This window comes from Fistularia commersonii, chromosome 32, assembly GCF_037954325.1.
Source record: "Fistularia commersonii isolate RoL2024-O1a breed Wild chromosome 32, RoL_Fcom_v1.0, whole genome shotgun sequence".
Taxonomy (NCBI): domain Eukaryota; kingdom Metazoa; phylum Chordata; class Actinopteri; order Syngnathiformes; family Fistulariidae; genus Fistularia; species Fistularia commersonii.
Window position 1 is genome coordinate 6602327 of NC_141315.1, and position 24227 is coordinate 6626553.

The 24227-nt window shown below is 45.3% G+C and overlaps 2 protein-coding genes across 2 annotated transcripts; both read right to left on the reverse strand.

Moving 5' to 3' along the window:
* Positions 1-276: 276 nt before the first annotated feature.
* On the reverse strand, positions 277-7048 carry myoz1b (myozenin 1b). The gene is made up of 5 exons (XM_086139696.1): positions 6042-7048; positions 2493-2659; positions 2342-2411; positions 2079-2259; positions 277-939 (listed from the first exon to the last, which is right to left on the reverse strand). Exons 1-5 carry the CDS (start codon positions 6124-6126, stop codon positions 708-710), a joined length of 735 nt encoding a protein of 244 aa, XP_085995822.1. The 5' UTR covers positions 6127-7048; the 3' UTR covers positions 277-707.
* Positions 7049-11240: 4192 nt separating this feature from the next.
* synpo2lb (synaptopodin 2-like b) lies at positions 11241-23040 on the reverse strand. Its single transcript, XM_086139695.1, has 5 exons — positions 22799-23040; positions 19280-19431; positions 18875-19177; positions 18102-18475; positions 11241-14450 (listed from the first exon to the last, which is right to left on the reverse strand). Exons 1-5 carry the CDS (start codon positions 22898-22900, stop codon positions 11974-11976), a joined length of 3408 nt encoding a protein of 1135 aa, XP_085995821.1. The 5' UTR covers positions 22901-23040; the 3' UTR covers positions 11241-11973.
* Between the last annotated feature and the right edge of the window lie 1187 nt (positions 23041-24227).

Sequence of the window (24227 nt, forward strand, 5' to 3'; positions counted from 1 at the left end):
ATCTAGCTAATTTCAAAGTCAGTCTTGTTCCAGAGTTTGGGTCAAACATGCCTGCTGAGTTAATTATGCCCTTATCTGTTTGTTGGCTGATGGCTATGAGATGTGAGGAGAAAGAAAATTAGTGGGTGATCACCTTCATTTATGATGATTCTCTCTTGAACTATCGAAAGTTTCTTGTAGTTAGATGTTTTAAGACTGTGCTGTGATATAGACCTGCACGGTGGCTCATCTGAGATGAATGGTCTAAGATTGGAGGCTATCATGGATTCTGTAAAGGGAAACTTTATTGCATAAATACATTGCTTTTTTATAAGAGTGCAGAGTGCTTTATCAATTTCTGTTCACACAGGCGTCATACATGCAGGCTATTTGCTAAATCACTGAAAGACTCGTTCACAGACAGGAAAGAACAGTAAGAAAGGACACCAGGAGAGATCCTTTGTCCTTTTCCATCAAGTTATTTTCACGTTGTCTTTGCCTATCTCATTTCCATGCAAGCGAAGTACATTTGAACATGTTTGTGGCAGAAACCAACAATCCTAAAAGTGATTACGTCCCTTGTGAAAGGGGTGAGCTTTATGAGCCGCACCTCTCTCATATATGCCAGAAAACAAGAACGTATTCTTGTTAATGAGTTCCACTCAATGAACTTTGAGTGTGTGAATTTTGCGATATGGGCTTCCATATTCTTGTGTCTTCATGTCTGCTCAGAGATCATCCGTCTCGCCGTCAAAGGGGATGTCCAGGTCCATGAGGATGTTTGGGTTGTCCTCGCTGCAAACCCAGCCGATGGGCGTGCGGTTGAAGGAGGGTCGCGAGCGGATGTCGGCCTGCAGGGAAGGCAAGGGCTCCGGCTCCTCTAGAGCGGTATTGAGCGCCGGGATTTCAAAGGTCAGCATTTTGGACCCCTTTTCAAAACCGCCGAAGGGCAACGCTGTCCTGGGAGGGGAAGGCAGATAAAATCATTAATCAACATCATGCCAAGTATCTCATTGCGGCATCAATTGTATCACTTTTTAGATTTTGCCAGTGTCCTCCAGACTCACTGATGAGTTTGCCTTAGACCAATTGCAGTGTTAAACGATGTTTGCCGGTTGTCTTTAGTGCAAATTCCGAACCATCAGTGAGTTCTGGAGGATGCCGCTGATCTTTTTTGGAGTCCGCAAAAACATTAACAGCATTACAGCAGCCGGGGACGCATGGGTACAGATAAGAGTTAGATAATTAGATCAGGGCCGAAGTGCCGTCTCGGTGGTAAGTGTCATTACAGGTGGGTACATCTGTAAATGTCAGTACTGTGTGCCATCTGTATTGCCGCGGACCGAAGCCGCAGGGACACCCGGAGACAAAGCAACATTTTATTGCTGGTAGAACATCAAACTAGCGGTTGTCATAGCGATGTTGGCTCTGGAGGAAAATGGTGGTAAGTGTGAGATGCATGCGCCTGTTGATTGGAAAACAAAAAAGTCTTCTGTTTGTGTTTTGTCAGATGGTGTTCCAGTTTCTGTCTGGACACACTGGGCTCTTTATTTGACTCTTACTCTGAGTTTCGAAGTAACGGTTTTGATTTTGAATAATATTCGTTCGATAATCTTTCGGCTCACCTTATTTCTGAAACATTCTGTGCAAAGACAAGTAAATTTTTACAGAACAAAGTTGCTTTCATCTGCAGAAATTTTGTATAAAAAATTTGCAGGACACATATTGTGTGAGAGAATCCCCGATAATTGCAATTTTTGATTTTCCCGACAAACCAACCCCCTCACAGGAAACGCTATTCTGACGAAAAATTAATGGCACCATCTTCCAGAGACTGAGTGACTAAAAGAAAATATGATCTGAATATATATGATATAAGAACATTTCTGCATTTATAGCCGCGTAGGTTTATATCCAAAGCACTTCTCTTGTCCTTTATTTTTCTTTTCTTTTATCAAAGCCTCACATGCAATAAATCCCTATAATCCAGATTGCTGCTAGAATAAGTAATAATCAAGAGGTCTACCTCCTAGATGTTCTGCTTGCTCTGTTTTCGCAAGTAAGGTGCAGTTGTTTTTATGATTTATGGTACAATCTACCTGTTGAAGCTCTTGTACTGGGGAAGCTCTGAGTGCAGCTGGATCGGGCCCGGCATGCTCCCCTTCATGGTTGCTGTCAGCTCCTTGTTGCCCTTCATCGCTCGTTCCCACGGCGATATGTAGGTGCGAACGTATTCCCGTCTCCTCCTCTGTTTGTCCGCCTCCACATCCACAGGCACAGCTGAGAGGGGACAGAAATGTAAAAAGATAAAGCCGGTAGACTTACGAGAGCCTGTCAGCAGATCGTGCCGCTGCAAACTCACCTTCATCCTTTTGCATCTCAGGCTTAGGTGGGACAGGCGGTGGGGACATCAGCAGGTTCTGAAGGTTCTGCTGGAAGGGGGGAAATGGACACTGTCTGAACGGGAAGCGTGTATCGAGAACAAACCAGCACGCCGTCGTGAGAGACCCCACCAGGTCTTCGTTGTACACAATGAACTTGTCGACCCTCTGCTGCCTCATCCTGAACATCTTGGAGCCCTTGTTGGTGAGCAGGGAGAGCTCCTCCAGCATCACATCCTTGGGCGTCTTAATCTTGGTGCCCAGGTCCAGCTCGGTGGCCTCGGAGTCAGACTCGTCATCTTGGAGGCAGCAAGTCAAAATGAGGGGAAGAAGATGGGAGAACAGTGCGCCTCTACATGTTTGCATATATATATATATATATGTGTACACTGCTCGAAAAAATAAAGGGAACACTTAAAAAACACATCCTAGATCTAAATGAATGAAATATTCTTATGAAATACTTTGCTCTTTACACAGTTGGATGTGCTGACAACAAAATCACACAAAAATGATCAATGGAAATCAATTGTATCAACCCATGGAGGTCTGGATTAGGAATCACACTCAAAATTAAAGTGTAAAAACAAACTCCAGGCTGATCCAACTTTGATGTAATGTCCTTAAAACAAGTCAAAATGAATCTGTGTTGCTTCCTGAGTGGACACTATGATTTCACAGAAGTGTGATTGACTTGGAGTTACATTGTGTTATTCAAGTGTTCCCTTTATTTTTTTGAGCAGTATATTTCTACATATCTATGTGCATGCAAAGTGGGTGATCCAGATCCACGTCAAAAAATTTTTTTTTCTATTTAAGAACAATTCCGGGAGGCTGTTTTAAAAAAGATTAATTATTTCACATAAAGAAAATAGCGTTGTTTGGACAGGCGCCATGCAGCCGCCCCATCTGTTCCCTGGCTTTTGTTTCACGCTGACACGTGGGCCGGATAGATCTTCTCGTCTAGCTCTCACCTTGAAATCTGCCAGGCGTATTTCCTTAATGTCAAATGAGCGCCATTCCTGATATTGAATGAAGGGAGTTTGTTTTTGTTTTTGCCCTCCCCCACAAGCCCTACTCTTGTTTCAATGAATTAGCGCTGCAACCTGTTGTGCGCCATGGGGACGTGTGCTTGTAAAACCAAGGGAGTCCTAGAGGTTACTGGGCCAAAGCAATATGAAGGAAAGGCCTCTGGAGAATGTCATGGCAGGTCTTCTTGGCGGAGCGGTTTATGGAGGGAAATCCGTCTCTCGCTCCGGCCTTCTCCTCCTTCTCCTCTCTCCATGTGATGGAGAGATCTGATGGCCTTTTACAGCTCCACATAGCTTCTCATAAAACACCCTTCTCATCCACCGCATACACCCTGATATCACTCATAACACCTGGAGCCCAGCCATAAACCCCACACACACGTGCCTGCACACTAGCCCGCACACACACACACACACACACACACTCACACTATAATGTGAACACATCTATAAAAACAGCAAGTTGGCATTGCAATGCTGCAGAGAGCTGTTAGCAGTACCTCGTAAATCAGACTTGTGCAAGTGGGTGTGTGTTAAGAGAGAGCATCATTTGTGTGGGTGTGCGTGTGTGTGTGTGCACGCGCGCGCAAGAGAGAGAATAATTGAGGCTGGGGAGCAGAATGAACTCTCCCATGAGGATATTGATTAGAATGTTAATTCAGAAGAATGTGAAACCGGAACTGGCTGCTGACTCGGGGGAAATCGGATATACTGACCACGGCGAGAGGTAGACGGACGGGACACCGCAGGCAGACGGGCGGACAGAGACACGGGACGACACTTTTGACAGTGACGGCGGATAGACGGGTGCGAATTAACTGGAGCAAGATAAAAAGGGGGGCCTCAGATGGGGGGGGGATTAGCAGGATAAGCCCCTGAGTGACTGGCTGACCGAAAAACACGCTGGTGGAAACATGCAGCGGCAGATGTGGCGGCAGGACGGCAACACAAGGCAGCGTATCAGCCAACTGTTGACTGACAGATCATAACACAGGTGGTGTGAAAGCACTTATCTTACCTGTGTTTATTTCAATCTAGAACGACTTGCGTAACGTCACTGTAGATGTCCGCAGGATGTGATCGTGTAGAGCTGTTAATCTGTAAGAGCTCGCCTGGATGTTCAGTTACCCAACGCAGGAACGCCCGCAGCGATCCATTTTTATTTAAATAGAAAATAAAAAAATCAGGGTACTCATACCAGATCACCCGTCAAATCAGCCAAGACGGAGTTCAAGTTTCTCTTCCCCCTCCCCTTCGTGTTGTTCTCTACTGGGTTTGAAAACCAGGCCAGTCACAGCAGGGATCTACACAAGGCAGCAGACGCCTGAAGCCGCCGAGGTGTTACCGAGGCTACCGCGTAGAGCAGCTCAACGGATGTACTTTGACTTTAAAACCAGGACGAAAACAACAGTTAAAGCGTCCCCTTTGCATTTGCTGGACTCGTACGACATGGGGTTGAAGATGTAGCCCGTCACATTCACATTTTTGCTGGTCAAGTGTTCCGATTGGTTGTCGGCTCCTGCTGTGATTGGCCCATAGCCGAAGTCAGAGCATCCTCTTTATATATTATGATGCCTTTCGAAAGTCTGAATGACAACTTGTTGTTACCAAAATAACACTGCTGGTGTTTGTAACCATGGCAACGGAATTGATATTGAGAGACTAACATTTGGTCCTCGTGTATCAATAAAAAATTGTGATATTTTTCCACCCTTTTAAAGTATATTTCAACTCTAATTTAATTAACTTGCCAGCTAGATATATAACAACAGATATTATTTGATTCATTTGTGATATGATAGATAAGGATTGTGGTTATTTTCATAAAACAGTTTTGGATAATATGACCGTAAATAGGATTCTGTGCAAAAAGTGATCCCGTCTAGTCCAGATATTATCGTATTTTTCTTTGCTCGGGGAAATGAAAAACCTTTCTATTTTGTCCTCACTTTGCTGAAATGCAGCCTGGTTGGTATTTTTGAACACGTCGGAATTTCAAACCGCACAGGAAAACGTTTCAAGCCTTTTGAGGGGGGATCTGGCAGAGCGGAGTCCATTCATCTCTCTCTCTGTCTGGTGGGTCTTTTCCTGCAGTCCCGCCTCGAATCTCCGCTGCACAGGAGGGGCGTTTGAACTAAAAAGAGGCGGAAGAACCGCTCCGGCGACTGTAGCCCAACCAAGAAAAGTGCGACTCAATGAGAATTGGCTGGTGTTACGCATAAAATGTGTCACAGCAAGGACACGGGTAACAATAAAAAGCGGGTGATTTTAATGCAAAGACACAAATTATCAGACTACACTTCTGCCACGTACAGAGGAGATGCCGTCTTCTCTTTCCACCCACAAAGACAGATTTGTGGGGCATCTGACATCTGATAATGACCCACATGCATGCCAGTCACTGTGTTACTGCATCTGTGTGTGTGTGTGTATGTGTGTCCTCATTAAATTGTAATATCCTGCAAAATGCAGCAATTTACACCCACTCAGGTCCATTTGTACCGGACTGGATAACCACACTAAGCAGGAAATAAATAAAAAGGATGATGAGGACCATTAATGTCTCATATTTAGTCATATTAGTTGTCCGCGAGTGTGGGAGTTTGCCATGATTATAGTGTGTGTATTTGTGTGTGTGTGTTTGTGTTACCAATCTGGCTGATGTTGGACAGATCAGTGATGATCTTGTTGGCCTTCTTCCTCTTGCTAAAAGGGGCAGCGGTTGTGAGAGGCATGGCTGAGGACAGAGACAAGCAATGGCATTGTCACAAAAAATTCTTAACCTTCCAACCAACTTGGCCACTTTTTAATGCACAAAAGCTCCTTTTAGAATGAATTAACCCAGAATGATGATAAAAGACAAATAACCCTCTCTAAAAAAGTCTTTAATTGAACAAATGATATGAATTTATTCTAAAGTGGATACATGATTAGTAATCAGAAGTTATTACGAGTAGCAATAATTTATATTTTGAATGACTTCCGATAGTATATATTTTATTTGTATTGATTTTGTTTCACATTTAATGAAATATTTGTATGTAACTTGATTTATGAGGCTACGTTTGTAAAATATTGTCAGCAAGTCTCTGTTGCAAATGATTATCTTTATTATGGCCATGTAAGTGTTTGTAATGCCTTTCTAAAGCATTAAAGACTGCAATATAGATTGTTACCACTTTTAAAAATTTGTTTATTATCATGCTATCATAGCTATGATTTAGTATTTAATTTAGTGGAACTGAAATTTCATGGAATATCATGACTTACTATTGGTTTTTAAAAAAAAAAAAAATTTAATTGTATTGAAAGACACTGAATGTCTGTGAGCAGACAGCACTGAGTGAGAAATGAAGAACCTTCAGTGGAAAAACTCGAAGTCTGACGTTTGAAACATTTTTATTAAACTTAGAATAGATTTGTGTTTAACAGCTTTAAGATCGAACTCTTTCGTAGGACGGAACTCAAACTGGCGTCTGGATGTTTGCAGTTTTCTGGCCACTGAACTTGTTCGGCGTGAGATGGTTTACTTTGGCCAACAAAGACGGCAGATCCTTCTGTGAAACTTTGCACCGAAGACACAGAGAACATGAAACTACCTGGCCGACGTGGCGCTGGACTAAAATTAAACAGTCACATGAGTGAAGGAGATCAATGTAAACAGCAAAGTCAGTATTGGACTTATCAGGCAATAAACAGCGACATCTTTCATCCACGTTTGCCGTATTATTTTAGTTTTATTTTCTAAGTTTCACACTCCGCATAGTTAAGATTCAATTCTAAATCCAGTATATTAAACTTTAAATTATATGCTTTATTTAATTGAAATAACCCAATCTTGAATTTTATGTCATTTTATTTTATTTTAGCTTTTCACTTAGGTGGTTGATGACTTGACATGCGGAATTTGATTTTGAATTTTCAGATTTTTTTTTTTTTTTAATGCTTTCCCATATCTGTATTTGCACGTCAAGCACATGCTCGGTTGGTGTTTATGATTTTGCTGTTTAAAGAGCAATCTGGCTAGCCCCCCCAAAAAAAAAAGAAATAAAAACTTCTATGAAGAATTTCACCGAGGAGTGCCTGAACTGTCAGGCATCCTGCAGGGCGGCATGACAGAATTAGCAGCGGGACAGAAGCTGGCTGTGAAATGTGATCCAAATATGTGTTAAACACGTCCATAGCGCACGGCGATGTCCACCTAGATTTACAATTTGTTTATGATAAAACTCGGATCCCATATTTTCCAGCAGGGGTCCCTAATGAAGTTAAGAACACTCGGCGTATCGTCGCGCACGGGCCTCCTGTGTCCTTCAGGACACTAATTCCCAGTGGCAGCTCGCGTCTTTTAGCATTCAGACAGAGACGGGGGGGGGGGCTCGCCATACATCGCCGTCTATTGCGCAGGTCGAAAGCAATTAAGTCAGGCTCGGGGGTTACGAGAGAAAAAAGCCGGGGGGCTCGCCTGCCGGGACCTGTTTAATGTAATTGCTTTTCATCCACTGTAATTGAAGCTCATTTCCTGGCCTGGGATTCGGTCCCGCGTGAGCTATTTATACGGACACATGTTCTCCGGCACGGTGGCGAGTGGAACTGTCATCGGGCAGCAGGACGTACATACAAATGGGCTCGAGCGCACTCACACACACACACAGATCACACACAGATCTGCACTATTGGCTTTCCTCCGCGATACATAATGTGTGGTAGATTGGAAACAGGGTTTTACAGGAGTATTCCGGAATGAGGGGAGCGACGGCTCTTGTTACCGGCCCTCTAATTGCTCTCCTGTCCCCCACAACCTGCCTGTTTTAGCTCCCGAGATAAATCTCCAAGGGACAGCTGGAGAGGAAGGGCATCAGTCAGCGCATTCCCCTTTCCGTCCATCCCCGACACCCGCCGCACGAGGACGGTAAAATTCATCCGAGGATGGCATTCCTCTACCGGGTTTCGTCCGGTACGCGGGGAGAAATCGAAAGCGGAGCATCCGTCAGGTGGTTCATATCTGTTTGGCTGATAGTGAGATTAGAAGTCAACATTTAAATCTTGTTGTGATTAAAAAAAAAATCCTCTTGAGCAGATAATGTGATTTTAAAAAAAAAAAAAAAAAAAAAGGAAAACATTGCACGGCATCTTCCAGTCCCTGGATTATTTACTGAGAGTCAGGCGTGGGAGGTTCTCTTCGAAGGCCCCAAAATCTACCCACAGAAATCAAACGGGACTGATGAGCATATCCCGAAATTATCAAACAGCTCCATCAGCGTCGGCGTGCGACTTTTTCTGACGCCGTCTTACCTAAGACCCAGGTATCCGCAGGTCCCGGAGCAGATGGACGGCGGGAGAAGGGGGTGGGGGGGGAAAGAATACAGATTCCGCCGCGTCCAAGAGCTTGTATTGAACTGCTTCCCCTCCTCTTCGCCCCAGTGGGAGTGTAATCCTATCAGCAGGGGCTTCTCCAGGGCTATGGACCCGTGCTGGAGGGTGTGAAGAGGTGGGTGGGGTGACAAGGGGGTTAAGAGGGTGGGAAGGGTGGGTGGGTGGGAAAACGGTCAAAACAGCGATGATTCCAGCAGACCCAGAAGGAAAATCAACCTAAAAGATTGATGTTATTGCACCTTAACATGAGGGTGAATGGATTAAAACTGCCTTCAGAAATGCACGGATGGTTTCATTTATTGTACTTTTGGTTACTCGACTCCAACCCGGACCCTAAACCTGAGGTCTGACATCAGACCCTCCCGCATCGGAGATGGGCGTCCCCCAGCTAGATGCTATGTGAGGGTTTATCGTCCTCAAGAAAGGAGTTCTCTGATCATCTGTGATGGTCTTCTGCCGTCTTCCGGTGGTTTGGATGGCCTCAAGCTGCAGTTCGCCCGATGCAAAATTATTGCACAGTCTCGGTTCTGGTATTCCCGAAGTTTTCCCGAAGTCCTCAGATGCTTGTATTCCACGTTTATTTTTTTCCTTCCATTCATATCGACAAACGACAAATTCATCTGCTTAAAGGCGTTGTGATGAAAAAAGATCAATATTTAGAATAAAAAAATTAAAGTGATAACATGCCATAAAAGTGGCCTGAGAAGGAGGGGATTCTATTTTTTCATTATTTCATTTTACCTGTATTTGGCAATAAAAGCACATTAAGACTGTAGGTAAGTTTGTAAATGCTGCGTTTATTTTTTCATCGCCGATCTTGGACGGACAATTGTTTCCCTGATGTCGGAAGATCTACGATTTGGAAATTGGAAGCAGAGGTTCACTGCTGCTGGACGTCAAACTGATCTTACAGGATTTTCCTGATTTCTTCTGAAGAAGAAACCTCTTCCAGAGAGGTAAAGATGTTTGTACAGTGCATCCCCACTTCCGACACAAAAACACCTGTCTAACTCCATTGCCAATTTAAGATGAATTGCAATATGAAAAAAAAAGTGTAAGTTAAAATGGATACATACAGATGCTGTCTATGGATTAATGTGCCTTTCTTTATGTTTCAGTGGGTTACAACAAATAATTGCAATTCGACTTTGCAAAGAAAAAAGCCTTAAACAATTGATAGTGCAAGCAGAAAAAGCGTGAATTTCAAAAAAACGTTAAAACACGAGGGTTAATTCATCACGGCCGTGCAAGTATCTGAGAGACTGACCTCACAGCAGAATCTCAGCCACAAGCTGAAGTTCACGGTGTTAATAACTGGGCTGAATTTACATTGGACCTTTGCACCTTTGCTCCGGCCCGCCAATGAGATCGCTCCGTCAATGACCCGACATGAACCCGAACCCATTGACCTTTGACCCCGAACGGTGTGCTCTGCAGGAACACGGTGGGAGGAGTGAGCGGCTTTGGCTGAGTGTCGCACGGAGGGCGGGGGGGGGGGGGGACAGGATGTACAAGGCAGCGCTTCCCCTCTGCTCTCAATCACATTGTAAAAAAGCCATCAGAATTTAGAGTTTAGCAGCGGGCCAAATACCCAGAGATTAACAGCTCCAGAAATAGGTGAAATGGGCTAAGTGTGTATGTGTGTGTGTGTGTGTGAGGGAGAGAGAGAGAGAGAGAGGGGGAATTAATGGTGAAAAGCAGAGACCCAGAAAGAGAGAAATGAAAAAAATTGTGCGTGTAGTTAAAGCTTTTGCGTTTTTTTTTGTTTGGTTTCGAAGCAATCTTACTTTGCGTTGCCGTTAGCGCCGTTGCTAAACTTGCAAACGACCTAAATAGGTCTAAAGTTAGCGGCTAAAGTTAGCCCCGCCGTCCATCCATCCGTCACCTGATCTTGGTTCAAGGGTCAGAGGTCAGATCCTTCACCACGGCAACGGTTTCACAACTCCAAGGCCACCGGTCAGCCTCTGCTCCCAAATGTAGGCCAGCCGCCCCACATTTCATTTTGACAGTTTTATCCGCAGTGATTTTTTTTAATTAATCCAGGAAAAAAAAAAGATTTGGGTATTGAGATTGTCTAAATTTTAATCAGTGTACAAAATGAATGAACGCTGATTTTGAACCCGTTTTGTTTTTTGCCATCTCCCTCATCGCTGATTTTTTTTTTTTTTTTTTTTTGCTTTTTCTAATCACCGACATTAAGCCGACGTGAGCTCCCTGACACCGAGCTCTCCGCCGCCGTTTGGCCCTTCCTGACGATTGATCCTCTGCTGCCTCCGTGTGGTTATATTACCAAGTTGAAGATAAGTCTTTCTCAGAACTGCCTGAATCCTGATGTTTGCAGTCCATCTGGTGCAGAATGCAGACAAATGAGGGGAAAAAAATTAAAATAATAGAAGGAGAAGCCGTAGAGGGACGGTGGAGGGTCAGGGTGTTGACGTGGGTGACACCGGAAGAACCAGACTGACAGCTGAGGTGAGTAATGTCTATTTTTATTCAGGCCATCGCTCCGGAAAAGAATCGCAGCTAAACAGACAGACATGTTATCACGTTTCATACGAACACATACTTGTGTTATCAGATCTTTTTTTTTTTAGTGTGTGTGTTTGTGTGGTAGTGGTGAGTGTCGCTAAAATGAGAAAAAAAAAATGAAAGTCTACAGTCGTTGCGGAAAACACTAAAAGCATGTATCAAGTTTACACAATATGTTAAAAAGGGAAATAAACATATTATTTCATTAGGTGGCAACACACGTTTCAGGATATTCACCTTTCTGTTCTTTTCAAAAATTCATCTTCCTCCCGTCCAGAGCTAACTTGTCTTCCTCACATCCTCCTTTCTTCTGTTTTCAACTTTAGTATTAAAATCACTTTTTTTCCGTCGTCCCTGCAATACCTCTGCCTGCTCTCTAACTTTTTTTTTTTTTTTTTTAACTTTTTCCAGTTTCGCCAACTTGTCCCCTTTGATAACAACCCTTATCGGATGAATATCCCTTTTTGGATTTGTATACAAGTTGCGTAAGTTGGTGGTTCGCAAAATCCAAGCGATCTTGAGATAAAACGTGTTAATGATAGAACACTAAGCCGAAGCCTTTAATAACTATATTACAACAATTAAAAAAAAAAAGAAAGAAAAAAGAATGGATGCATTTCTCTAAAAACAACAATGTGACTCCATCTCCGACGGATTCTCTCATGGCCGGCGTCTCCTCAGTGCGCCGCGGACCCGGGACGCCAGACGCAGGGCTGGAGGCCGAGATTGGAGGTGCTGAACCTCGGCCTGGGAACTCTTGGAAGCTGAGCGCTTCCCGGCGCCTGCTGGGGGCCGCCGGGCCTCGCGGGACTCAAATCGGGGGCGCTTTTAAACTGCCTTGCAGAGGCCGGAGACGGCTGGAGGTCCGGGACCGGATTCATCGGGGCGGAGAAGGTGGGGAGTCGAGGTAGGGGAACGGCGGGGGCGGGACGGTGGGGCGCCGAGGCGACGGCCCATTGGGTTTGATAGTGAGCGGCGGGCGTTTGAGGTCGATATGGGACGGGGCCGGCCGAGAGTGGAGGGGACGTCGTTTCCGAGCGCCACAGGGGTTCTCCGAGGGTGGTGGCCGACCGGGGCGCGATGACCTTCGGGGTCGGACCCGTGGCTGTCGGAGGGGGCGTGGAGAACCGCTTCACTTCGTAAACGCGCGCCGTCTTCTCAGGGGCGCGCTGTTGCTGAGAGGCGTCCTGGGGAACGCCGCCCCCGTAGGTGAAGAGAGAGGACATGAGCTGGTAGGGCTGATGGCCCATAATGTCCACCGGCTTGATCCCCGCTTTCTGTCCCTTGCCTGCGGACGTTTTGGGCTTTGCCACCTCGGACTTCTTCTGCGCTTTCAGGGGACAGGACGGCGACAGGAGCGGGTTGTAGCTGATCGGCGGCGGAGCGCGGATGTTTGACGAGTACTTCCAGGCGGCGGGGAGCGAAGGCGTGGGCGAGGGCTCCCTGGTCTGGGCGGGAGAATACGGCACCGCCGCCACGGAAGGCGACCGGTCCACCACATATCGATCCATTCTGTTCTGCCTGCGGGCGAACATGTGACCCCCCTTCCCGGCCAACTCCGGCACCTGTGGGGTCTGCGGTTTGGGGGCCACAGGGGGAGGTCTGGGCCCCCGTTGGGCCTGCATGAAGTTGCACGCTTCCGCCCCCAGTCTCAGCCAGTCCTCTTCGGGCCCGGACTCATGCCCGGTCTCGCCGCCCGGCGCGGAGGCGCTTTCTCCTCCGGCGGGCCTCCCGAAGCGATCGTCCATGTTTTGAACCATCGACAGCAAAGCGGGATTCGGGGACACGTCTTGCTTCTGCACCGAGCAGAACATCGGCTTTTTGGAGCCGCGACTACGCGCATCCTGCAGGATGCCGGTGCGGGCGGCCGGGACCGAGATCCTCTGTTCGCGGGTCGCCAGAGAATCGGCGGGAGCGGCCTGGGGGCCGGGGGGAGCGTCAGCGGCGGTGTTGGCGCAAGGATGGACGGTTAAAGATGGTAGCGGTTGGGTGGGAGGGAGAGGAGGTGGGGGGATGTGAAGAGTGGAAACGCCAGCGGAGACGGGCGGATGCATTTGGGGGGGAGGAGACTGGACCGGCTGCGGAGCCGGGGGAGGGAAAGGTTGACCCGCGGATGGACAGGAAGGAGGTGAAAAGGGAGGAACGTGCACAGGGGGGGTCGGAGGCTGGGGACGAGGGGCAAAGGTCGGGGCAAAGGTCGGGGCAGGGGGGGCGTCACCTGGAGGGGGAGCGTTGCCGTGGTTGTTCCTCGGAGGGATGTACAGCGAGGTGCTGGACACCGCCCTCCTCGTGTCCGGTTGGGACGTATAGTGAGTGGGCGTGAGGGTAACCATGGAGACGGCAGTCGCCGGGTTGACCGCTAAGGATTTGGGCTGCGGCGGGCGAAACATGACAGAGGTCACGGTCCCGCGGGAAGGGGAGGGGCCGGCGGCGAAAGGGCGGGCGGTGCGGTTCAGGCAAGATGGATTGGGGCTTGGATTGGCGTTCAGGTGGAGGTCCGAGTTCTGAAACCCGTTCTGGCTGTTGGAGGGCGTCTGAGAGGGCGGGCTCAGAACGACACTAGCTCGACTGACGGCTACCGAGCCGCCATTGGTCAGAGCCGCGGCCGGAGGAGACATCGCGGGCGGGGAGCTGATGGGCCGATTCGCGACGCTGTTATCGAGCCTCGAGCCCTGATAGGCCGAGCCGTCCGGCTCAGACGCCTCCACCCCCGGGCTCAGATCGACGGGACGGCCGAGATTCCGAGGAGAGAGGATATCAAGCCCCGGGATGGAATTTGTCGTGGGCGTCGTCGGGGACGTCGGCGTGGTTGACGGGCAGGCGGAGCTCCTCCTGTCCAACAGGTCTAAATAACCGCTGTCCCACGTGGGGTCAAAAGATCCAGAGAATCCATCCTCGTCGACTTCCGAGCCGCTGAGTATCGAGCTCCCGCCTTCCTCCTCGGTCTCGCCCTCCGTCTCCCCTCCTCCGTCGCCCTCGGCCTTGCCGAAGCAGGTCAGCGTGTACTTCTTGGCCCTCTGCCGGCGCTTCTTGAACATAAGCACCCCCTTGGAGTTGGGGTTGGGCGCATCAGTCAAAAGGGAGGCGATGGAGCGGCATTTGGTGCGAGCTTCCTTCACCTGCTTCTCCACCAAACTCTCCCCGCGCTGCAATTCTGCAGGAACAGCAGAGGGAAGACAGGGAATTAGTAACGCTGTTTTTTTGTTTTCTTTTAAGGGGAGGATAAAGGAAGAAACCGGTGTAACGGCCCTCAGTGGCTGCAAGCAGAGGCTGATTTATTACAGCGAGGACTGACAGGAGAATGTGTTATGGATTTAGAACAAAGAATTCCTGCTGCTCTCTGCATTGAGTCACACACTCAGGTTAGACTTGGATCACAATGTCTGTCCTCGGCAAATCCCTCTTTATGCCCGTGTGTGTGTGTGTGTGTGTGTGTGTGTGTGTGTGTGTTTAGTTCAAGGCTGTTTCCGTTTTTATTTTAGTTTTTAAATGTCTGGGCTGCTCCCATCTGAATATAGTGATTATACGACATCGAGATGATAGTCTTTTGTATCACTCCACATCTGTTACTATGTTGAAATAGGTGTAATAATTATAAAGCTGATTAAATATGTTTGTTTTTTTTCATTTTAAGCATATTTTATGTGTCCTGCAAAAACATGAAATTGATTTATTATATTATATTATACTGAATATTAGTCATGCCATTTTATTATATATATATATATATATTGGAACTTGCAAGATATGGTGATGTATGACTGTGTCTTATTGTGCGACACGTGCTCATTGACTTTGCATTGAAAAAGAGCATTTAAAATATAACTAATAATTACTGCTTAATCCTCACAAAATAGATATTTTAGTATAAAAATGTGAATGATCTTTACCAAAAAAAATAATGACCTGAGGAATGTCCCCATGGATTATCGCCCCCAACCCATCCAAAAATTGGTTTTGTGTGCACATTACATGGGGAACTTTATAGCATTTATTTTTACATATTAATAAAATGTATAACAATATTAATTATACCCATTAAACCTGTATATTCTTCATTAACATCAAAAAATACATGTTAAAATGTAATATTTATAAAGGGATCATTAACACCTTGGTCATGGCGCATTTTTGAAGGGTTGAAAGATTAATACAATTGATTCTTTAGTTAATGTTAGAAGACACATTGTTTTTATAACTGGCCGTTGATAAAGTTTTTAGCATTATAAGTTTTTTTCTACTTGTACTTAAAGGAAGGGAACCTGACAAAAATCAGAGAGGAAAAATAAGTTTTGTGCCAGGACATTTTTGTATTAAGTAACAAGTCCTATTTTTATCAACTCAATGGAGCTCTACACACATACACATACACACACACACACACACATCCACTGAACCAGTATGAGCTCAATCATGCTCATTAGTTGAATTAACATATATAATATTCAATGATAAGTAATTATTAGTTTTAAATTAAAAAAATAGACCCCTCATTTGAAATAAACAACATGAATTCAAATTGAAAACTATGATAAAGATATGAATTTGAATTAAGTCTTACCTCTGTTCAAGATGTGTGGGGCTGTGTGTCCACCTTTGTTTGGATCTGAATTAAATGTTTTGTCCCTCATCTCACAAGAGTTTATGTGTGTCTCCTCAACCTCCCTTGGACCCTCCCACACACACTCACACGCACACACACACACACACCCTCGCCGTGTTCCGACTCGAGTCTGAGTGGGAAGCGTTTAACCTCTGTCTGGCGGCCCGTCCCCCGGGCACAGCCCATGTAAAGACCTTTGTCTCCATCCGGCAACCCAAACCCAACACATGATGTCAGCCCACTATTCCTGTCCCCCTGACGGATATCAAACACCTGTCAAGGACTGAACCCACAAACGCAAAGATGCACACACACACACACACACAGACACACACACATGCTCAAAATCCGATGGGGAGACCCCTTGCAGGAGGTTCACCGTCTGAGTCATTATCTTAGAGAAAAGTTAAAAAAGAAAATTAAAAAATCACATTCATCTTGTGGAGTTTTTTTTTAATGAACAACCAAATATTAGAATGAACTCCGATGTTGAAATAGATATTTTTTTTTCCTCTTGTTCTCTTTATTTTAACCGTACATTGCATTCCTTTTTTCCTTTCGTCCTGTTTTTTGCTGTAATGATGTAAATGTCCTTTTGTCTCCTTTCTTCAGCATTCATTTTGTTAATTATATTGAATTTAATCTCTAATAAATTCTCAGTTCCTTTCATACCGTTTCCATTTACAGCATCTGTTGATTGTTTTATGAGTATTTTGCATGTAATTTTATTACAGATTTATTTTACTTTTTGAGGGCTTAGCATTTTTAAAAAAAAATTTTTTTTTATTTTATGGTCTCAATTTGTTAGTCAACAAAATACAAATGAACTGACTACTTGTTTTAGTCCATCCAGGCTTATTTCAATGCGGTCAAATGCGGAACAACCCTTTTTTTGTTCTGTTTTTTTACAACTGGTAATAATTTCAAACCAGGAAGCTTGCGTGCCACTCTTTGCTGATGTGCCGTTCCCTGCAGCCCACACTTTTGCACGCACAGCTCTGCCCCAAACAATCTAAATACATGTGTGTGTGTATGTGTGTGTGTGTGTGCGAGGGTGTGTGAGGGTGTAACACGAGAAAGGGCAGAGCACCTCCGCCGCCGTGTGTCCCATAGTAAAGGCGTATCCTGGGTCAGCCGGGCCTCTGATACCGGAGGACAGCCATTTCATTACCGCGGCGCACGAAGCGACTGCTCGGTCACAGCATAGCTATTCACTTTGATCAGCCGGCGCCATCGTGGCCTTGTTAGGACGCCACATTAACCAGGATACGGCTGATAAACCTCCCGGAGATCAATTTACCTCTGAATGCCCCCCAGTTGAAATCATGTAATGCTGTAAATAACATTTTTGTAGTCATCGGCCAAATGCGCACATGACCTCATAAAACAAAAGCGTTAAAGCCACTGTGGGCTCCTTATTTATTTAAAAAGGGACTTTGTGAAACAGAAGTTTCTCATTTCTAGCGCTCTGACATTCCTCCCAGATATTCAGATCCTCAAGAGGCTCCACATGTCAATTTTTATGTCGTTAAAATATCAAAAAATGACAAAAAAAAGACATCTACTGCCGAAATGAAACCAGTTCAAATGTCTAAAAACAGTCAAAGGATAGTCTTCAGTGCTCCGCTTTTGTCCTAAAATTAACACCTTTTGTAAAATCTTGGTAGCATTTAATATCAATAAATACCTCCAATCATTTCTCGATGTTTTTTATTGACGATTTTAACGAACCTGCATGCAATCATTCACCGATGTGGAATCCTTGAAAATATCAGATTCAAAAGAATGATCCAAATGCTTAGTTTGAAGCTGAATGAGGAGGAATTACCTGCTGAGTATCAGAAATAGTCCCTCCACCGAAGACGCGTACAGAACAAGACCACTAGAGAGGGCCAAAGCTGCATCTGGGCTTCGACCAGCCTTGGACATACCTTAGCAGAGATCCCAAGGCCAATCATTGAAATTTAAAAAGAAAACAACCCAGGCGAGACAGAAATAGTTATTTCACTGCAAAAAAAAAAACTGTTGTTTCTGGTAAGCAGTCAATCTTTGAATTCAGTGAGAACTGGCAGAATCCTAAGAGAATAGCAGTTTCCGCACCTCAGTATTTTAGGGTCTCTCGCCGTGCCAGCGCTTCTAGTTTTTGCGATTATTCTTGTGATGTTTAATTGCCCGTTGAGGAAGACAAAGAAGTGGACTTACTGGCTTGCCGCGCTTTGTCCATGTAGGTGGCGGACAGCTCGTCGCTCAGGGGTGTCATCTGTGGTCCCACCATGGGCACCAGCTGGTTCCCGGACCCCAGCATCAGAGCCTCTCTGGCCCGCTCCGGAGACACCAAGGGCGGGCAGGCCATCCCCACGCAGCCGCCCGCTTCCTGGAAGCCGCTGTCGCCTTCTCCCTCTGCCTCCGCCAGACCCTGATCCGGGGTCGGGGTGAGCGCGTGCAGGGTGTGTGCCGGGACGGTCCACTCCGTCTGGAGGGGTTGGTAAATAAAGTCCCTGCGAGGAACGCCGGCGAGACAAGGAGGTTCGCGCTGCGCCTGCAATGAGACCCCCGCGTCGTTGGCGCTCTCATAGCTAAAATCAAGCACAGGAGACAGACCGGTTTTAGATGATGACGCCGAAGGTGGACTAAGGAGGATGTTTTATGACATTCAAACCCCCCACATAAACCCGATGTAGACGATGACAGCGATCTTCAAAATTTAAAGATGGCGCCGAGAGTTTCCGCCGCTCTAAATCAATTTGTGCGAACGATGACACGAAAGGCCCTTCGTTTCTGGCCTTTTTAACCATTTATGCTGGAATGGGGGGAAGTTTTGCAAATTGATTGAGAAATCGAACCACGATGATCCCCACGGTGATCCTTGCGGCGCCTAATTTCCTCTAATTTTCCAACTCGGGAATTGAATATCACAAGCAATGGGAATATGAGCAGTAGGTAAATGGGAGTGCTCCTGGAAATGAGTGGCTTACCCGCTCATTTCCGAGGTCTCCTCCTCTTCCTGGTTGTCGTAACGGGCTGGCGAGCGCGCGTGAGGAGGCGTGCGACGTTGGCGGCGATGCGTGTGCGACTGCGTGTCCGCGTCGCTGTCCGTCTCCCCGTAATAGGCCTCGCTGTCCGGGGGGGACGTGATTCCCCCGGGCGTCTCCGTCGGGGAGAAGACGGAGGAACGGTGGGCCTTCAGAGGGGCAGCCGGAGGAGAAAAGACCTTCAGCGATGAGCGCGGTGAGCCCGAGCGACCGGCGTAGGATGAGGAGTGAAACCCGGGAGGGGCCCTGGACATAAAATTGACACCTCGTGAAAATCCGAACATTACATCCGCCCCGTATTAAAGGGCATCATTGATAGGAGGGGTTCGGGTTAAATACATGCACGACCTTTTAACCCTCAGGTTGAGAGTAGAACTCTGTGTGTCGATGAGACTCATGGCCTGTGCGTGACTGAGCTCGTCACAGATATGGTCGCCAATGGCAACCAGTTCGTCATGCTCCTTCAGTCCGGCTCTGCATGCTTTACTGCGCCTCCGTACCTAAAGCGGGAAAGAATCATAGCCCTTGATTACTAATCAATGATATTGATTCGCATGATTGTCATTTTTCTCAACAATGTCGGCTTTTCTGTTTCTAATCAGCAGGATATTGTTCATTTTTGGACTTTGAAACTGACTGATGCTCGAGGCCCATCAACAAGGTGCAACTTAGCTCAGGGTCACACTTGTGTAAGTACACTCACATAATAAAAATGAGGCGTAAAAACTAAACATTCTCATTTTAATTATACGCTATTTGATGTGCGTTTTCAACTGTATAGCATTACTAACCATTTTTGTCCATAATCTATGACATTTAATACACATATCCATTTGTATAATCGGTTTGTCACAGCCTATCTGTAAATCACTTGTCAATTATTTACATAAAATGCCACGTGCATACTGTTAACTTATTTATTGTATCTGCTTTCTTGAACTTCTGGTTTGATGCTAAACTGCATTTCGTTGCCCTGAACTTGTACACATTTGACGACAATGAAGTCAAATCTAATCTAATCTAAAAACGTATAGCTTATAGCTTAATTTATTCAGTGTTGTATGGTATAATGACTAGTATAATGAAGTCATAAAAAAAATTGCTTTATACAACTCGACTAAATTCAGATAAGAATCATTGCATGGTGAAAAAAAAAAATTGGGGAATATTTTATTTTGTGTTCTTTGCTGTAGTCATTCATTTTTACCAAATGCTAAATCAACAAGTTATTCCAAACAGCTGAGAAAAATAAGTCAGTCATGAAAAATATAACATCCTGAAAATCACGAGGATATTAACTTGTCAACTTCTTAAAACAAGAAATTAAAACATTATTCACAACTATAAGGCTCAAATAGATTGAAAAAATATTCTCCGCACGTTCAGGGGGTTACGGCAACTTGTCACACACAAATTGAAAATAAACAATTTCTGTGTTTATTTTGTGTTGCTGACTAATATGTTTTTGTATTAAAAAAAGCCTCTGATTTTATATTTATGATGGTCATTATTTCTGAATCGTCCAAGCTCATCTGTGATCCCAGACGCTATTTCAGTGCGAGCGTTTCACCATCACCGGATGTTATCCGCCGCCGGCCATCTTTGCCCAAGCATGAAAATAAACCCGTGAGGTCATGTTGCTGCTCTGGGACGTCGCTGAGAGATGATGTCACAGAAACTTTCAGGAAGTGTGTGAGTGTGTGAGTGTGTGTGTGTGCGGACATGTATGTGTGTGTCAAGGGGCCAAGTATTCTTGTCCACAGAATGTAGTTTCCTCTGGGGATGCAAGGTAACCCCCATCCCCCTATCCTCTCCCTTCACACATGCGCACTAATACCGATGTTATCAGGGTCAAAATGTTGAGGGGAGCTACATTTGTCCTTGCACCTACTTGCACTCAGAAGAGGATGCGATATTCGCCATTATCTGTAACACTTGACAAAACAACACCATCACAAAAGCAAAAATCAAGGGCAAAGGGACAAACTCTAACTTGAGCCTCTCAAAACAGTAAGATATGCACATATCTATTCGTATAATGAAAGACGGGGGTTCTTGAACAGCTGCATCACCGGCCTGGACCAGTCGGCATGCTTGTCATTCACCATATGTTCCTCACGTACTCTAAATAAAACCTCGCCGGAGAATCAACCGCATTCTTAGACACACACACAAAAAAAAACAGGTGCAAAAGTAATGTACAGACAAAATAAAGGAGAGTGTAACAGTGCAGTTTTGTCCGAAAAACTTCATGAGCCAAGAATGTGTGTATGTGTCCTTGTGTGTGTGTGTGTGTGTGTGTGTGTGTGTGTGTGTGTGTGTGTGTGTGTGTGTCTGTGGCACTTTGTGAACAAGTGGGTTTTTTCCATGAGCGGCTTCCAATTCCTCTTAAATGAACTATTCTTATCCTCCAGCTTGCACTCCATCACCGAGCAGGCTTATCTGAGGTATGCCGGACCATGCAGGAGTGTGTGCGCACGCACCCACACACACACACACACACACATACATGCGCGTGCGTGCGTGCAAATGACAGGTTACACCTCCACCCCCAAGAGAGGCACACACCTACGACAAACTGATCAGACTGCCATTCCGACGACCTTATCTGATGTGAAATCCCTAGTCTTTGGTGCAGAGCCACTTTCCCATCTCTGAATCATAGGTTCTGACAGCTTACAAGCAACTAGCCAACATTCGGTGTGAGCAAGGTCACATTCTTCAATTCCAGAATAGATTTTCCTATTAGAGGAAACATTCTGGTGTGTCAACAAATAAACACAGACACAAAAGCCCCCCCTTGGGGGTGGGGGTGGGGGGGGGGGCAAACTTAGTTACAAGTAATTTACAGGGCTTAAAATTGGTGACCAAAAAAGGCAATTACTGTAAAAATCAAACATGCGTCCACATCGGATGCACCGCCAGGATTTGTAACATGGAAAATCTATGCGTGCTCACACAAGCGTGCCGGACACTAACCTAGATAAACGAAAGGCCGACTAATCCCCGCTGATATGTGATCACCGCGTGAATGTAGCGATGAAATCAGAGTCTAGATCAATCCGCCAAACATGTGTTCTCGTTCTCCCCTGACCCACAAACCAACAAGACGCTGGCCGACAAGGGAAGGTAAAAGGGTGACTCGGACAAAAGCGTCATGAGTACGGTGTGACTGAACACACCGGTCGATGGATGAAATTGATGAAAGATCCTGATGCCGACAGGCAGAGGACGTTTCATAATTCTAATTTTTTTTCTTTTTTAGCTTCATTTTTTTCCATTCACTGCCAAATACCCTGCACCCTTAATCGTCATTTTCACTTATTATACCTATTTCCCACTTTTTATTTCAAGGAAATGAAGGTAAAATAATTTTGTCACAAAGCCAACATTTTTAAGAGGTACCGAATATTGGCTTCTATAGGTACTTCATTTGGGCTATGTTTTAGTACTTTTAACCAAGTAACTATTTCATTTGCAGATTTTTTACATTTTTGCCTCTTTTATGTGAATTGTTTAAGTACTAAAACTGATTAAAATTAGTGAACGTTGTACTCCCTTGGTGTGTGTTTGCTCATATCAATAAGACATATTCATTGCTCTTATAAGGCATATCCTCCAAATGATAACCCAAAACCCTGTGGTCTCTTAGTGGATTTGATCTCATTCATTCATTCAGAATTTCTGCCACTCATACTAGTCCAGAAACAAAACTTATATTACACACAGAAACCGCAAGGCTGACCACAAACTACTGCAATTTCTGTCTCTATTAAACCCATGTACTCATGTTACTGTCTTGGCAGTTCTATGCAATACACACACGCGCACGCACACACTCACACGCCCTCCACTATGACACTGTACCTTTGCCACCTGCAGAGGCTTTTGCTGTTCTCTTCCTCCTTGTAGTCTGAAACCCCAGGGAGATCCCCCAGAAAGGGAGACCACAATCTCCTCCGCCACCATCCCTTTTAACCTGTGTGTGTACCAGGGCGTCTATGTTGCCCTTCACTTCCTCACACTTTGTGAGTATCACCGTGTGTTTCAGGTTGCTGCGCTGGTGCTGCTCTTCTCCACCGCGGCCAGTCTCTCCACACATGAGTTAAAAGGGTAGCTGGTTTTCATCTGCTAACACAGGAATGCTGCGTCGGAGGGTGGGCACTCCGGGGGGAAGGGGGTGCGTGTATGGCTGTTCATCCTCCCCTGTATTCAACACTTGCCATGTCACTCTTAAGTGCTCTATACGCGGGTGGGATACTTTCTGATACACCCTCCGAAAATAACCACCACCACTCCCTGTGCAGTGCCAGGCTCAGCCAGCCTTTCCAAGAGCCGGATTTGTCTCCATCTCCCCAAAGCAGGCTGACCTCAAAGCAGAGGAGAAGACGGTGCAGGGGGGGATATCTTAGTTGATTTCATATTTTTACTGTTTAATTTCATTAGGCCCTGGAGTGAGTTGGGCGCCAAAATTCTCTCTGGAAAATATTATTTTGTGCTAATCCTGGTTCACTTCTCCTGCCAAAAAACGTTGTTTGTCACACAAAAAATCCCTCATGACTGTAGACTAGGTTACTTCAATCAGAACCAAGATCTATGTGAGCCAACACATGCTCCACCAAGCTGTTCATAAAGTCATAATAATGTTTATTTCAATTATACATATATGTATACTTTTTCTCAGCATGGTGAATCCGATTAGGTTTTAAATTTCTAGACAAATTTATGATATATTGCATGTAAGAATGTTCTTATATTTTGGTAATTTAGGATTCTGATTAAGATACAGAGAATAGGATTAGATGGAGAAAGTTGACTCGCTGTGGCGACCCCTGACGGGAAAAGCCAGAAGAAGAAGAAGAAGAAGAAGAAGAAGAAGAAAAAGAAGAAGAAGAAAAAGAAGGATTCTGACTATATGGCCCATGCAATAGCAGTTGATCCAAACTGCCACATATTTGCATTAAAAGTATGAGCTGAATTTAGAAGCCTGGGGCTAACCTAAAGAGGCTCACATTTTAAAGATTGCCAGTGAGGCTTGTTTTGCAAGGATGTGTCTATTCTGTCAATGATGATACTTGAGTGTCAAGAGTGATGCAAACCAGACACAAGTCTGTCCGCTATCTGGAAATGCAGTATATACTGACACTTCCTTATGACTACCCCAACTGATAATAGGATTCACAATATTCAGAGGTTTGTCAGTTTAGACTTAGTGACCCAAGTAGACTGTATTTGTCATTTAGATTTACATCAAAATTATCAACATGTGTATATATATATGTATATATAATATTAA

Excerpts from the sequence above, each read along its gene's own strand:
- synpo2lb (XM_086139695.1), bottom strand. The coding sequence starts at position 22,900 with ATGGTGGCGGAGGAGATTGTGGTCTCCCTTTCTGGGGGATCTCCCTGG. Across the intron at positions 19,432-22,798 it reads AGCCTCTGCAGGTGGCAAAG|GTACGGAGGCGCAGTAAAGC; the intron begins GTACAGTGTCAT and ends TTCCCGCTTTAG. Across the intron at positions 14,451-18,101 it reads GGACAAAGCGCGGCAAGCCA|AATTGCAGCGCGGGGAGAGT; the intron begins GTAAGTCCACTT and ends CTGTTCCTGCAG.
- myoz1b (XM_086139696.1), bottom strand. The coding sequence starts at position 6,126 with ATGCCTCTCACAACCGCTGCCCCTTTTAGCAAGAGGAAGAAGGCCAAC. Across the intron at positions 2,412-2,492 it reads TTGTGTACAACGAAGACCTG|CAGAACCTTCAGAACCTGCT; the intron begins GTGGGGTCTCTC and ends CCCCCCTTCCAG. Across the intron at positions 940-2,078 it reads CAGTACAAGAGCTTCAACAG|GACAGCGTTGCCCTTCGGCG; the intron begins GTAGATTGTACC and ends TTCCCCTCCCAG.